At 40.4% G+C, this 17,378-nt stretch overlaps 1 protein-coding gene across 2 annotated transcripts in view; it reads right to left on the reverse strand.

Moving 5' to 3' along the window:
* The window catches only part of LOC150078385 (cancer-related nucleoside-triphosphatase homolog), an 86,528-nt gene that overhangs the window by 32,700 nt on the left and 36,450 nt on the right, over positions 1-17,378 (reverse strand). For both annotated transcript variants that reach the window (XM_090384878.1, XM_090384877.1), the window contains exon 3: positions 4,813-4,900. In XM_090384878.1, coding sequence (XP_090241004.1) covers positions 4,813-4,900 — 88 coding nt within the window. The remainder of the gene's footprint in view (positions 1-4,812; positions 4,901-17,378) is intronic.

Below are 17,378 nucleotides of genomic sequence, written 5' to 3' on the forward strand. Positions count from 1 at the left end.
AACAGCATTCGCAGCTGCTTGGACAATATTTTCTGTGATGTACTTAACTGCATCATTGATAGGCTCTTGACTGACCGTGCTAAGATCAAAATTTGCCTGATGTTGGAAGGCAGTCCAGTCAGCCTGATCAATCTTCCACCGTGGTAACCTGAAGGGAAGACATGGTCTCCCACTGTATAACGAGGTTATCACAGGGAAGTGATCACTTCCGTATGGATTCTCCTCCACTTCCAAAGTGAGTGAAGGGAGTAGAGAAGGGGAGCAGATAGAGAGATCAATGGCAGAAAAAGTACGGGTAGGCATGTGGAAAAAGGTGTTTGTTCCAGTATTTAGAAGGGAAAGGTCATTGTCATTGAGCATACGCTCTATGACTCGTCCCCTTCCGTTGATGTTAGCACTACTCCACAGGGTGTTATGTCCATTAAAATCCCCGAGAAGTAAGAAAGGGGGAGGCAGCTGCGTTAGAAGATCATCAAGGTCTGCCTGGGAGATATCAGTCCCAGGTGGCAAATAAATGGAGCACACAGTTAATAAAAATCCCACTGAAAGGCGAATTGCAACAGCCTCTATGCTGGTTGTAATTAGCAAGGGCTGCACTGGGGTCTGGTTACCCACAAGGATAGCCACTCCCCCAAGTACAGAGCCATCCGCAATTCTATCCTTTCAAAAAAATGTGATGTTGTGCATGGTGGGATCATCATTTGCCTTTAGGTATGTCTCCTGCAAGCAAAAGCAAACTGGCTCGTGCTTTTGCAGGAGGGCCTTGATGTCATCAATATTTCGCCGGAATCCACGACAATTCCATTGTAGGAATTTAGCCATTATTTTGGCTTGGTGGGTCCATCAGGCGGCTTCCAAGGTGCTGAGGGCTTACTTTTATCAGTCTTGGATTTGTCTTTTTTGGGAAAGAATGGACGGTGTCCCGTGGCCATTTCCTCCTCCGCAAAGAGTTCCAAGACTGAATTCCCTCATTGTTGAAGAAATTCCCTCATTGTTGAAGAAAACAATCATCAGCATGCTCTTAATCAGACCTACCTTGCATCTTTTGAATGTGGAGATGGATTTTTCTGCTGGGAGGACCGCTGCTTTGTTTCTGTGTCATAACAATAAATCCAGCTTTTGTCCCCTGTTATGACCTTGGAAAGGAAGTTTCTCCTTTCTGGCTTCATACAGAAAGCCAGTTCTGTTTCTGTTCATCACTCAACAAACAGGGCACAAATTTTGCAGAAATCTGCTTCTCATATTTAAATTTCGACTAAAATGCATCATCATGTACCCTATGATAGATCAAGAATGTCATAAAATATTATTAATATTTTATGCAGTGTGTCTTTATGGATGACTTGATGCACTTTTTCCCCTCGACGTGGGCACCTGTACGTGGTGAGGGGACCTCCCAGTGACGCTGCTGGACTTCCAGACTAGCATCACTGGGATCCAACGAGGTACCCGAAGACTGAATCTTCGGGTACCTCCTTCTGCTCGACATCCATCTTTTCTTGGGTACTAGGAGGGGACTTCCCCTTTCTTATTCTTTTCTTTCATAATTATCTTTGTTACTTGTGGAGCATTAGGAGGTACTGATATAGGAGTGGCAGCTGATTGGTCGTTTTGTGCAGGTTTTTGAGAACTTAAGAGATACCGCGCAATGGGAGTGAAAGACTCCTTTGGAGGAATGGTCATGTCCGTCTGAGTTCCGACAGAACATCTCCCTGCTACCTTCTGGGCGTAGGTAGGTTTGTTGATATTCAGGGGTTTGACCGATTTCCTTGCCTCCTGGTATGATATATTTAGCTCTGCCTTCGGCCGTTGAATTTCTTTTTCTTCTTTCCACCTCTGGCATGCTCGTGAGTAGGCCGTATGTTCGCCTTCACAGTTAATACAGGTGGGTTTTGCGGCTGAACATGCTGCTGTTTCGTGGTCCTTTGCACCGCATCGAGCGCATGCAAGGACTCCATGGCAGGCCATTTGAGAATGTCCATACTTCTGGCATTTAAAACACCGTAAAGGGTTCGGAACGTATGGACGCACTGAACAGTTGATGTATCCAGCTTTAATCTTATCAGGAGGTTTAGGAGAGTTAAAAGTCAGGATAACGCTCCTGGTTTTAACAATTTTTCCATCCCTTCGCGCAGTAATTCTCTTGACGGCAATAACTCCCTGGGGTTTTAATTCGGAGCAGATTTCCTCCTCAGTTACGTCGAGAAGGTCCAACTCCGAAATGACACCTCTCGAAGAATTGAGTGTTCTGTGTGGTGTCACTGTTATACATATAAAAACAACGGAACCTCAACGTGCCACCTAGGCAAATATGCCTATCTGCACAGAAGTCTAAAGAAAATTTTGTACTTTTAAAATTTTTGGTGTTATAATCTCAAATCAAACTATGTCCTAATTATACATTTAACCATTCCATTGTTTAAATGACTTACAAATTTTCGGTCATTAGCCTGTCATCGCATGAAGATAGTGTTCTGTGTGGTGTCACTGTTATAGGGATTCCTCCGATTGATGTTACTCGGAGTAGATGTTCAGATTGCCTGTCATTTTTAGTTTCAATTAAGAGGTCTCCAGAACGGAGCCTCTTAACTGATTTGGGAGAACCTGCTAACCCATCTAACCCTTTTTGAATAAAAAAGGGCGACATTTTACCAATCGGTTTTTCACCGGTGGAGTGTATAATTAGGAACCCTGGAATAGGCCCTGATGGTACTTCAGTTCGCTGCCTCTTTGTACTAATAATACTATCTGTGTCTTCGTCTATGTTTGCAGATAGGGACCGGGTTGGGGCCCCTGAAGAAATATGTTTATCAGGATTCATATAATTTTTAAATTGTTCAGTGCCCGGGCTCCCTACCCACCACGGAGCCCAAAGGGACGCCCACTACCCGGCATGCAATAAATGCACTCGGGAGTGGAATGCCAGGGCTACCCAGACACTATACCCGCACCGCCGCCAGCCTGAATTCTGTCCCTCGGACCATGAGGGTAGGGGCGTGGCATTGACACGGTTGACCCTCGCAGGCGAGCCTACTAGCCGATTGATCCTAGCCGGGCCTTCCAGGACCACCCGTCTTGTCAAAGTAGGGGCCAAAGTGGTGTATTGAAGCTGGGCCCCTCAACCACCAGGATCCCCCTTTCCGAATTTCCACGGGTCGCAGTGCACGGCAAACATGCCGGATTCCATTGATGTAAGCCTGGAACCTGGGCTGTGGACGTTGGATCCCAGTGATGCTAGTCTGGAAGTCCAGCAGCGTCACTGGGAGGTCCCCTCACCACGTACAGGTGCCCACGTCGAGGGGAAAAAGTGCATCAAGTCATCCATAAAGACACACTGCATAAAATATTAATAATATTTTATGACACTCTTGATCTATCATAGGGTACATGATGATGCATTTTAGTCGAAATTTAAATATGAGAAGCAGATTTCTGCAAAATTTGTGCCCTGTTTGTTGAGTGATGAACAGAAACAGAACTGGCTTTCTGTATGAAGCCAGAAAGGAGAAACTTCCTTTCCAAGGTCATAACAGGGGACAAAAGCTGGATTTATTGTTATGACACAGAAACAAAGCAGCGGTCCTCCCAGCAGAAAAATCCATCTCCACATTCAAAAGATGCAAGGTAGGTCTGATTAAGAGCATGCTGATGATTGTTTTCTTCAACAATGAGGGAATTATTCATTAAGAGTTCCTTCCATCAGACCAAACTGTAAATCACCAGTTCTGCATCATGACATGCTCCCTCAAATCCTAAGGCATTTAAGGGGAGTATGTACAGACAAGTGGCACTTGGGATTACCTTCTGTATCAAGACAATAAGCCAGTCCACACAACATTTTTTCAGCAGTTTTTAGCCAAGAACAAAATGGCAATGGTCTCACATCCTCCTTATTCTTCTGACCTGGCTCCCATAACTTCTTTCTGTTACCCAAAATGAAAATCCAATTATAAGAATGAAAATTCTAGGATATCACAGAGATTCAGGCTGAATCACAAAGTGTTAGACAACATCATGAAACAAAAATTACAGGATGGTTCAAACTGCGGGGGAAGCCCTGGGACTGATGTATGAACTCTGGCAGGGACTACTTTGAAGGGAAGAATACTAACATGTCCCTAATACAAGTCTAAATTAATTTTATTGTCCCAATCCCATAACTTTTGTCTCACACCTTGTATAACTTGGTATGCTTCTGGTATTCCCATTCCTAGAAACTTCTTCATATGCGAATTGTAGGTGAAAAACATTAGTGGTTTTTTATTTTTATTTTTTTAACCAAAACTATGCTGGTTTTGAAAACACTCTTAACATGTTTGCATGTTTGATTCTTTTTGTTTTCAGGAACCCACCCAGCACCTGCAACAAAGGCTGGCACTTTCAGATTAGGCTCAATAGCATTCAGGTCACAAACAAATTATACTGGTGGATGTAGGATTTATTACATGCAATTGCAAATCACCCTGAATATAGAAATTGTGGCAGTGATCTCTACAAAAGGCTCCAAAATCTGTGTTTACATTATGCTATTCATCAGTATGCATAATAACAACATATTAATTTGACATACAAAATATTATCATGTATCTGTAAAGTAAAATTAAAATAATTATTGTTATAAAGAAGAAATACTAGTAAACCATGTGAATTACTTTTAAATAGAATTAACTTAATAAAAAAATTCAGTTGCAAAAATTATACTGATGTTTATTCCTTTTGGAATTTTATAAACAAGCCTAAATAAAGTAAGGGAATAATTAAAAGGAAAAAATTAGGTAAATGCTGAACCATGTTATATAAATCTGTTATTACCTCCAAAAGGGGAATGGAAATCCTTTCAAAAGAAGCCACATTTACCACATACTGGCCAACTCGTGGGCCTCTGAAATCTGCTTCTTCACTAAGAAATGAAAATATTCATCAGTATATCCATTTTATATATAAGTATTTGCAAAATGATACTAATGTCAGTTACTGAATTAATATATATGACATCTCCTTCTTATTGATTGTTTGTCTCTCTCTCTCTCTCTCTCTCTCTCTCTCTCTCTCTCTCTCTCTCTCTCTCTCTCTATATATATATATATATATATATATATATATATATATAAAAAACAAAACTCTCAACTATATTGCATGACATTTGTTAAATTTATGACTGCTAAAATCGTGTGTGTGTTTATATAATAAATGCAAACCTGTGTGTGTTTATATAACAAACTCACAGGTGTGTGTGTGTGTGTGTGTGTGTGTGTGTGTGTGTGTGTGTGTGTGTGTGTGTGTGTGTGTGTGTGCAATGTTTTCTTCAGATAAGAAAGGCATAACTGATTTATTACCTTTGTTAATTTAATACCTTCTTGTATAGTTAAATACAGGTATTCCTCATATCATGGGATTAATTGGTTTCAAAGAAATTGCCACATAAAATGAATTGACTTTTACATAGGTAAAATAGGGATGCAGTCCAAAATGAAAAATAACTATCTAAAATGTAGAAGGAAATACATTTATCTATTTTTAATTCAATTAGTATATTGATACTGTAATTAATTTAATTGGATGATGAATCAACTGATACTGGCCCTGGGTTGGTGGACTACTGATAATTTTCAGGTCTGTTGAAGAAATAGGATAGAGAGAGCTGATGGGCAGCATTTCTTTCTTTCTCTCTTTGTAACAAGCCAAAGAGTTCTTAATTTCTCTAGACAATTTAGTGCTTCTCTCTCTCTCTCTCTCTCTCTCTCAGGATAATTCTCATTAATGATACTAATGTGCTTAAAAATTCAGCCATTTACTTTGTTAAAAGGTGTTTAACAGGTTCAACAACAAGGGGGGTCATCATCCTCTTCATTTAAGTCTTTCCAATTTGAGAAGATCCTAATTGGTGAGCTTCCCTGTGGCAACTCATCTACAATGCCCTCTTCAAATCTAACTCTCCTTGCAATGGCAACATTGTCCTGCACTGAATTGGAAAGTTCAACTTCAGGATCAGTCATGAGACTCAGTGACATCAGACCAAATCTCTTTCCAAACTCCTTCCATGCAGGATCGTGAAACTTCTGCTCGTGCATCTCCATTGTTGTCAATAACTGTTTTGATGTTATAGTTCTTCCGAAAATCTTCCACAAAAAGTTGATCTTTGCCATTGGTATCCTTAACCATCTGAGTAAATGTCCTCTAGAGATGATAACTTCTGAAATTTGAAATGATACCCTGATCCATAGGTTGGATAAGGGATGTCACATTTAGTGGCAGGAACATAATGTTTTTATCAATATCAACAATGCTTGGGGAGTGTCCAGGTGCATTATCCAGGAGGAGAAGAATTTTAAAGGGCACATTTATCCTCTCACAATAAGCCTTCAATTCACGATAGGGTTCATTGGAAATGTGGGATTCAAAGACAGCTGCTGTAATTCAAGCTTTCTTATTAGACTACCATACAACTGGCAAATGCTCTTTAGAATAACCCTTGAGTGATCGTGGATTTTTGTTGTGATAAAAGTGATAAAATAAAACCCGATGAGGGGTTTAATTTTATGATCTCCAGATGCATTCTCTCCTAACACCAATGTAAGGTAATCCTTGGAGACTTAAACCCGGAGCCATCTTCTCTTGCACCAAGCCAAATGTTCTGCTTAGCATGTGCTTCCAGAGAAACCCTATTTCTTGCACACTGAACACTTGTTGAGGCAAATAACCATGTCTTCAACTGACATTTGGAGTTCTGATAGAAACTCAGCAGCAACTGAATCAGCTGCTGAAGTCTCACCTGTTAACTTAAGGTTATGGAATTCATGTTGCCTCTTTGGCAATTTTGGATTAGGCTCAATAGCATTCAGGTCACAAATTTTTCACTTCAGCCTGGATTATACCGCTGGATGTAGGAATAACACAGTGATTTTGATTTTCAGTCTACGAGTCAATGTCCTTTGCAATTTTTCCACAAACAGCAGCCTTATCTGTGTAATCTTACGCTGTCATTCTCATTGCACTTTTATAACTATCCTTAATTTTCTCAGCTTGATTCCTTATTGTTCTTATCAATTCGGAGACTCCTGTGGACCTGACTATGTCAATAGTCCATTTGATACATTTATACCTCTTAACCACATCTAATTTTTCCTCAAGGGTTATGGATTTCCTTTGTTTTTTGCTGATGGTAGCACTCTGGTCACTGTTTTCACATTTTTTCACGGAGGTCAATTTTAAGTTAACTACAATGTAATATGTTGCACAAATTTAAGAAAACAAGGTACCCTTTTTGATGCTTCTGATTCTGCAGCTGCAGAGAGACTGAACACTCACTCCCAATGCTGTGAGCTTACGGCACATGCACAGTGGTTGAGACCAGTTTTTATTTTGATTTTTTGAAACTGCTTTATAATGAAAACATGTAAAGTGAGATTGTGTATAACAAGGGATACCTGTCCCTACATTTATTCTATATCACTTAGTTGTTGTGGCACACTACTACCACTTCCTAACCCATTGTTGCTCTTCAGATAATGACATGTCAGTACTGCATGTAACACATACTCTTGCAGAGAGTGACAAGAGAACAGCGCTTAGGTTTTTAAAAAAAAATAAAGAAAAGAAGAGGTATGCTAAACCTTTTACAATTAAGTTTAAAAATGGTTAGGATTTGTGAGGAATCTTAGTTTTGTGAAATGGCTCATTTGTGATGATTAGTTTTGTGTCAGAAATAATTTCTAGTAATTTCTGCATGACTGAAGAGAATTCCACAAACAATTGTAAGACTCCAAACCTTAAAGTAATTGGTGATAAAATGCTTACATGATTTTAACTAACCTATCTTTAAATGCAAAGTATAAATTACACCCCCATTATTAGTCTGTTTGGAATAAATAAGTATGGTAAATCTGTATTAACAAAAAACAATTTAAAAAGATAAAGATGGTAAGAGCTTTCAAATCTTTGCATTAATATTTATTGCATATGCTGATGAAATACAAATTCATGAAATAGAAATATCATACAGCATCAAAGTAAATGAATAGCACTAATTTTAATTCTGGACTGGATTGTATATTTCTAGTATAAGGCAGGAAGCATCATTAAGCTCAAAATGGAAATTGTATGAACTCAATCTCAGTATAAGCATTCAAAAGACAACTTATTAACAAAACAAAGTAAATTTAAGAGTATAGTCCAATGCAACTGATTGCTGCTTAACAGTTAATTAATAAAGAAATACACTAATGTGCTAATGTCTCTAAACTTCATTTTTGTTAAGCCTCTCTAAATTTCATTAAGCAATTAAACTTATGATTTTTGCAAGATATAACTATTAATGCAAGCATCTTTAACCTATTATTTTCGATCACTAGGTGTTTTCAAATTTAATTTAATGTTTTGTTTAATTAGCATTACCAAATTTTGTTTAATTAGCATTACCAAAATAAAGGTGAATCACCAAAAAATAGAAGAATGATGATATCCAGCTCGGGACCCTGGATATGCTAGAAATGCCAAGCCCATAATCACCAGGTGTGACCTCCCCAGGGTATCCCTTTGTATAAAGCAGTGGTCAGGCCACACCTTTTGAGTACTGTGTACAGGTCTGGAGGCTTCATTTTAAGAAGGATGTAGAGTTACTGGAATGAGTACAGAGAAGGGCAACAAGATTGGTGAGAGGAACAAAGAAGCGTTTCACCCATCCCCTCGCTCCAAATGTTTGTCAAGTTCTGTCTTGAATCTATTTAAGCTATCAACTTCTACAATGACAGATTATTTAGATGTATTAATTAGTAGTTCTTTAGTTGTTTCTCCAGGACCCTCAAATAGTAATGAGGTGAAATTATCATCCCAAAATGTCTGAGTAATGCAATTTACTTTAGAATTAGCATTAGTTGAGGCCTATGATGCAAGAAAGCAGCATCAGCCAAAAAAAAAAAAAAAAAAATCCCATTTCACCCATCCGGTAACTCCAAATTAAATTTATTTATGCTATCAACTTTCACAACAACAGATGGAAGTCTGTTCCAGCAATCAACTACCCGCTGGCTAAAGACAAATCTATTCTATTCCATAGATCTATTCTACAACTGCCTTACCTCAATTTGAATCTATGCCCCCTCAGGTTCTTAATCTGAACAAGCGAAAGTATCCTGTCAGTAGTGAGCCTGCTCAAACCATTCAAGGCCTTATACACCTCAATCAGGTCACCTTGCAGGTACCTACTCTCCGAATACTGCAACTTGCAGAACTTAAGCCTTTCTTCATAAGCACGCTCCTTTGTTCCTCTCACCAATCTTGTTGCCCTTCTCTGTACTCATTCCAGTAACTCTACATCCTTCTTAAAATGAGGCCTCCAGACCTGTACGCAGTACTCAAAAGGTGTGGCCTGACCACTGCTTTATACAAAGGGATACCCCGGGGAGGTCACATCTGGTGATTATGGGCTTGGCATTTCTAGCAGGGTCCCGAGCTGGATATCATCATTCTTCTATTTTTTGGTGATTCCCCCCCCCTCTCTCCCTCTCTCTCTCTCTCTCTCTCTCTCTCTCAGGGTAATCCAGAATTTTGGCTGGTGCAACATAAGCCTCAGGCTTCCTTGCACCATATGGCTAATAATAATAATAAAGGACATGATGGCCCAGTGGTTAAGACACTGGACTACCACCCTGATGTACCCAGGCCTGAATCCCACATTAGTGGAAGCGAATGCGGCTCTATTACGCTGGGAGACCGATATAATAATATTAGATGATAAAAAAAAAAAAAAAAAAAAAGTTACCCCATTGGATTTACCTTCCCCAAGGCCAGAACTATGGCTGGTGCAGCTGGTGACGCCATCTGGTGTCACTCGCTAGAACTAAACAAATAAACCACTGGTCATAAGCCAAAGCTAAACAAGTCCACCTCCATAGATGGATGATGTCGCAGATAAATATTATTCATACTGCATCGAGTGTGACGCAGAATAAAGTCACTCGCATTCAAGCCCTAGGCAGAGGGGTCGGTTCGAAAACTTGAAGACAGTCTCCCAAAAAAGACAGTGAAGCAAGTGGCGCTGTCCCCTGTAAGGCTACCACAAAAGAAGGGCAAGACCATCCAGCCTCACTAACTGGAAGTGTTTCCTGCACAACTACACTAGTGACCACCCAGGAAGGAAGAAAATGCCAATGCATGAAGTGAGCATTGAAATGCATAAATACATCAAGCGAGCATAGTATGAAATAACCAGGCTAGAGACCGATATTACAATGTACAGATCGCAACTACATACCAAGTGGTTAGAACGATACCCAGACATTCAGGTCAGCGATTCAGGTCAGAACAGCGATTACCAGACCAGAAAAGGACCATCATCACAAAGAACCTGACAGCTCCTGCCATCTTGGAAAAAATCAAACAGGATGTCAGCGATCTGCTACAAAGGACAAAGAATATGGTCAATATGGAACCGGAGGAGGAACAGCAAAAAGAAATACAACCCAGAGTAGCCGAAGTGGAAAGAGACGAAGTCATGCTATCCATAATAGAAGACAAATGGAAGAAGGCCCTAACAGAATTCGAAGGAATGGACCCCCACAAGAACCCACATGATACCACAGCAGAGGCCAAACAAAATCCTGTGGAGAGTAACAGACCACCTCAATCGGCAAATAATGCCACATTACCTTGACAACAATGGTGCAACGCTGGAGGCTATCCACACAGCTGTATACTGTGCTGCCATCGCAGCCACTAGGATTAATGGAAAAGAAATGAGACCAGCAGCAGAAGAACCAAAAACAGAAGGAACCACCAGCTTGGGAAAGAAGACTTCAGCAGAAGATAGAAGAATTAAAAATCAAGATAGGTCAGTTGACCCGGTACCAACAGGGTAATAGAAATAAGAAATTGACTGGAAAGGTGAAGAGCATCCTCAAGAGACAGTGCCCACAGTAAACAGGAGACCAGAAATCAGAGAATAGGAGAATACTGAGACACACCGAAGCAGAACCTCCTCACACTCAGCAAGAGATCACACCGATACAAAGAGAGCTCCCAGAGGAAAATAAACAACCGAAACTTTGATGAGGACCAAAGATCCTTCTACAGGAAACTGGGTGAAGATGAGAAAGCAGGAAATGGACCACCCAAGAAGAAGACGATCGAAAAGTTCTGGGGAAATATTTGTAGCAGTGAAGTAAAACACAACAGCAAAGCACCCTGGATAGAAGTAGAACGGAAGAAAACGAAGGACATACAAGAGATGAGAGAGTGGGAGATTCGAGAATAAGAAGTAAAACAGTCAATTAGGAACACCCACAACTGGCGAACCCCGAGAATTGATAACATCCGCAACTACTGGTACAAGAAGCTCACCTGCACACACAAGCACCCAGCAGAGCAGTTCACTCGAATGATAAGGCACCCGGAGACAATCCTGAAGTCTCTCACTGAAGGAGTCACATATCTGAAGCCTAAAGATGAAGATGCAAGAAACCCATCGAAATATAGGCCAATCACATGCCGCACAGTTTAATTGGATTATTGTTTTCTACATCAGCATGTTTGGGAGGCAACTAGAGTGAGTAATACTCTTGATCTGATTATCAGTAGTGATTCTTCATGCATTAAGAATCTGCAGATAAAGGAACCACTAGGTGGCAGTAATCACAGTGTGCTGAAGTGGGATTTACTCAAAGAGGTAACTACCATCAGGGGTAAAGGGAAGGGTTTTTCCTTTCGTAAAGGAGACTACGATGGCCTGATACAGTATTTGAATTCTATACAGTGGGACCAACTGATGATGTTACCAACAGAAAATTCAAAATAGGAAGCATTCAAAGAACTTACCTCGGAAGCTACTAGACTTTACATACCAACTAAGAAATATTGTTCAAGGTTTAGGCCTAAATTGATGTCAGAGGAACTAATGAGACGTATAGCAGAGAAGAAAAATGCATGGGATACATATAAATTAATGGGTGACATGGAAGCCTATGATAGATATAAGCTGGTCTGTAACCAAGTCACAAAGGAGATTAGGCAGGCAAAGGCAGATTATGAGAAATCCTTGGCAAAGGATGCAAAGAAAAACAGAAGAGTTCTGTACCTATATAAACTCTAGAAGGAAAGGGATGAATCAGATTGGTCCACTGGATATTGATGGTTCAACAATTGAGGATCCTGTTCAGATGGCTAACAAACTAAATGAGTATTTTGCATCTACATTCACACATGAGGAGTTATTCAGGAAGGGAATGCCAGAGGTGAAGTAAACTCTGGCAGTGAGCTAGATGATTTTCTAATAACTGAGAGGAAAGTGGAGGAGAAAATTGTTGAGGATAAACATAAAAAAGGCACCAGGGGTGGATGGGATCTATCCAGTTATATTGAAGGAGGCAGCAAAGGAAGTAAGCAAACTCAGCCAAAATTATGAGAGCTTCTTTGGACTCAGGGGAGGTACCCATAGACCGGAGATGTGTAAATGTGATCCCAATTCACAAAGGAGGATCAAGGCTGACACAAGTAATTATAGACCTGTGAGTTTAACTTCTGTTCCAGGAAAATTAATGGAGGCACTGGTTAAAGAAGCACTGCAGGATCATCTAGAAAAGAATTCAGTTATAGCTCCGACACAGCATAGTTTTGTTAAGGGAAAGTCTTGCCTGACCAATTGATTGGATACTATGATGCAGTCACAAAAGAACTGGATGCAGGAATAACTTTGATTTTATATATTTGGGTTCAGTGTTGGGTCCATTATTGTTTTCTATATTTATAAATGATATTGATGATGGTATATCAAGATTAATGTCCAAGTTTGCAGACGATACAAAGGTTGGCAGGGTTGTTAAGGACGCTACTGATGCTAATGCTGCTGCAACAGGATCTGGAAAGGTTGAGCAGATGGGCTGAAGTGGCAAATGAAGTTTAACAATGACAAATGTAAAGTACTAAATATGGAAAACAGTAACCCCAGAGTGACGTTTCAACTCTGTGGTACTACACTGACAGTGGTAAAGAATGAAAAATGCCTGGGGGTAATTGCGCAGGTAGATATGAAGTTCTCTGAGCAGTGCAGACAGTCTGCAAGAGTAGCTCATGGTGTCTTGTCAATGATATACAGAAATTTTTCTAGCAGGGATAAGGAAGTGATTATTCCCTTGTACAAGGCAATGGTCAGGCCACACCTTGGGTACTGTATACAGGTCTGGAGGCCTCATTTCAAGAAGGATGTAGAGCTGCTGGAACGAGTACAGAGAAGGGCAACAAGATTAGTGAATGGAACAAAAAGAGTTGCTCTTACGAAGAAAGGCTTAAGTTTTGCAAAGTACAGTGTCTGGAGACCAGGCACTGGCTCAGGTGATCTGATAGAGGTGTATAAAGCCTTGAATGGCTTGAGCATGCTAAATGCTGATGGGATTCTTTTACCAGAATAATCACCTGAGAATGCTGATGAAATACAAATTCATGAAATAGAAATATCATACAGCATCAAAGTAAATGAATAGCACTAATTTTAATTCTGGACTGGATTGTATATTTCTAGTATAAGGCAGGAAGCATCATTAAGCTCAAAATGGAAATTGTATGAACTCAATCTCAGTATAAGCATTCAAAAGACAACTTATTAACAAAACAAAGTAAATTAAGAGTATAGTCCAATGCAACTGATTGCTGCTTAACAGTTAATTAATAAAGAAATACCACTAATGTGCTAATGTCTCTAAACTTCATTTTTGTTAAGCCTCTCTAAATTTCATTAAGCAATTAAACTTATGATTTTTGCAAGATATAACTATTAATGCAAGCATCTTTAACCTATTATTTTCGATCACTAGGTGTTTTCAAATTTAATTTAATGTTTTGTTTAATTAGCATTACCAAATTTTGTTTAATTAGCATTACCAAAATAAAGGTGAATCACCAAAAAATAGAAGAATGATGATATCCAGCTCGGGACCCTGGATATGCTAGAAATGCCAAGCCCATAATCACCAGGTGTGACCTCCCCAGGGTATCCTTTGTATAAAGCAGTGGTCAGGCCACACCTTTTGAGTACTGTGTACAGGTCTGGAGGCTTCATTTTAAGAAGGATGTAGAGTTACTGGAATGAGTACAGAGAAGGGCAACAAGATTGGTGAGAGGAACAAAGAAGCGTTTCACCCATCCCCTCGCTCCAAATGTTTGTCAAGTTCTGTCTTGAATCTATTTAAGCTATCAACTTCTACAATGACAGATTATTTAGATGTATTAATTAGTAGTTCTTTAGTTGTTTCTCCAGGACCCTCAAATAGTAATGAGGTGAAATTATCATCCCAAAATGTCTGAGTAATGCAATTTACTTTAGAATTAGCATTAGTTGAGGCCTATGATGCAAGAAAGCAGCATCAGCCAAAAAAAAAAAAAAAAAAAAAAAAAAAAATCCCATTTCACCCATCCGGTAACTCCAAATTAAATTTATTTATGCTATCAACTTTCACAACAACAGATGGAAGTCTGTTCCAGCAATCAACTACCCGCTGGCTAAAGACAAATCTATTCTATTCCATAGATCTATTCTACAACTGCCTTACCTCAATTTGAATCTATGCCCCCTCAGGTTCTTAATCTGAACAAGCGAAAGTATCCTGTCAGTAGTGAGCCTGCTCAAACCATTCAAGGCCTTATACACCTCAATCAGGTCACCTTGCAGGTACCTACTCTCCGAATACTGCAACTTGCAGAACTTAAGCCTTTCTTCATAAGCACGCTCCTTTGTTCCTCTCACCAATCTTGTTGCCCTTCTCTGTACTCATTCCAGTAACTCTACATCCTTCTTAAAATGAGGCCTCCAGACCTGTACGCAGTACTCAAAAGGTGTGGCCTGACCACTGCTTTATACAAAGGGATACCCCGGGGAGGTCACATCTGGTGATTATGGGCTTGGCATTTCTAGCAGGGTCCCGAGCTGGATATCATCATTCTTCTATTTTTTGGTGATTCCCCCCCCCTCTCTCCCTCTCTCCCTCTCTCTCTCTCTCTCTCTCTCTCTCTCAGGGTAATCCAGAATTTTGGCTGGTGCAACATAAGCCTCAGGCTTCCTTGCACCATATGGCTAATAATAATAATAAAGGACATGATGGCCCAGTGGTTAAGACACTGGACTACCACCCTGATGTACCCAGGCCTGAATCCCACATTAGTGGAAGCGAATGCGGCTCTATTACGCTGGGAGACCGATATAATAATATTAGATGATAAAAAAAAAAAAAAAAAAAAAAGTTACCCCATTGGATTTACCTTCCCAAGGCCAGAACTATGGGCCAGAACTATGGCTGGTGCAGCTGGTGACGCCATCTGGTGTCACTCGCTAGAACTAAACAAATAAACCACTGGTCATAAGCCAAAGCTAAACAAGTCCACCTCCATAGATGGATGATGTCGCAGATAAATATTATTCATACTGCATCGAGTGTGACGCAGAATAAAGTCACTCGCATTCAAGCCCTAGGCAGAGGGGTCGGTTCGAAAACTTGAAGACAGTCTCCCAAAAAAGACAGTGAAGCAAGTGGCGCTGTCCCCTGTAAGGCTACCACAAAAGAAGGGCAAGACCATCCAGCCTCACTAACTGGAAGTGTTTCCTGCACAACTACACTAGTGACCACCCAGGAAGGAAGAAAATGCCAATGCATGAAGTGAGCATTGAAATGCATAAATACATCAAGCGAGCATAGTATGAAATAACCAGGCTAGAGACCGATATTACAATGTACAGATCGCAACTACATACCAAGTGGTTAGAACGATACCCAGACATTCAGGTCAGCGATTCAGGTCAGAACAGCGATTACCAGACCAGAAAAGGACCATCATCACAAAGAACCTGACAGCTCCTGCCATCTTGGAAAAAATCAAACAGGATGTCAGCGATCTGCTACAAAGGACAAAGAATATGGTCAATATGGAACCGGAGGAGGAACAGCAAAAAGAAATACAACCCAGAGTAGCCGAAGTGGAAAGAGACGAAGTCATGCTATCCATAATAGAAGACAAATGGAAGAAGGCCCTAACAGAATTCGAAGGAATGGACCCCCACAAGAACCCACATGATACCACAGCAGAGGCCAAACAAAATCCTGTGGAGAGTAACAGACCACCTCAATCGGCAAATAATGCCACATTACCTTGACAACAATGGTGCAACGCTGGAGGCTATCCACACAGCTGTATACTGTGCTGCCATCGCAGCCACTAGGATTAATGGAAAAGAAATGAGACCAGCAGCAGAAGAACCAAAAACAGAAGGAACCACCAGCTTGGGAAAGAAGACTTCAGCAGAAGATAGAAGAATTAAAAATCAAGATAGGTCAGTTGACCCGGTACCAACAGGGTAATAGAAATAAGAAATTGACTGGAAAGGTGAAGAGCATCCTCAAGAGACAGTGCCCACAGTAAACAGGAGACCAGAAATCAGAGAATAGGAGAATACTGAGACACACCGAAGCAGAACCTCCTCACACTCAGCAAGAGATCACACCGATACAAAGAGAGCTCCCAGAGGAAAATAAACAACCGAAACTTTGATGAGGACCAAAGATCCTTCTACAGGAAACTGGGTGAAGATGAGAAAGCAGGAAATGGACCACCCAAGAAGAAGACGATCGAAAAGTTCTGGGGAAATATTTGTAGCAGTGAAGTAAAACACAACAGCAAAGCACCCTGGATAGAAGTAGAACGGAAGAAAACGAAGGACATACAAGAGATGAGAGAGTGGGAGATTCGAGAATAAGAAGTAAAACAGTCAATTAGGAACACCCACAACTGGCGAACCCCGAGAATTGATAACATCCGCAACTACTGGTACAAGAAGCTCACCTGCACACACAAGCACCCAGCAGAGCAGTTCACTCGAATGATAAGGCACCCGGAGACAATCCTGAAGTCTCTCACTGAAGGAGTCACATATCTGAAGCCTAAAGATGAAGATGCAAGAAACCCATCGAAATATAGGCCAATCACATGCCGCACAGTTTAATTGGATTATTGTTTTCTACATCAGCATGTTTGGGAGGCAACTAGAGTGAGTAATACTCTTGATCTGATTATCAGTAGTGATTCTTCATGCATTAAGAATCTGCAGATAAAGGAACCACTAGGTGGCAGTAATCACAGTGTGCTGAAGTGGGATTTACTCAAAGAGGTAACTACCATCAGGGGTAAAGGGAAGGGTTTTTCCTTTCGTAAAGGAGACTACGATGGCCTGATACAGTATTTGAATTCTATACAGTGGGACCAACTGATGATGTTACCAACAGAAAATTCAAAATAGGAAGCATTCAAAGAACTTACCTCGGAAGCTACTAGACTTTACATACCAACTAAGAAATATTGTTCAAGGTTTAGGCCTAAATTGATGTCAGAGGAACTAATGAGAC

The sequence above is a fragment of the Mastigoproctus giganteus genome, chromosome 11, assembly GCF_048544385.1.
Source record: "Mastigoproctus giganteus isolate SK-2022 chromosome 11, ASM4854438v1, whole genome shotgun sequence".
Taxonomy (NCBI): domain Eukaryota; kingdom Metazoa; phylum Arthropoda; class Arachnida; order Uropygi; family Thelyphonidae; genus Mastigoproctus; species Mastigoproctus giganteus.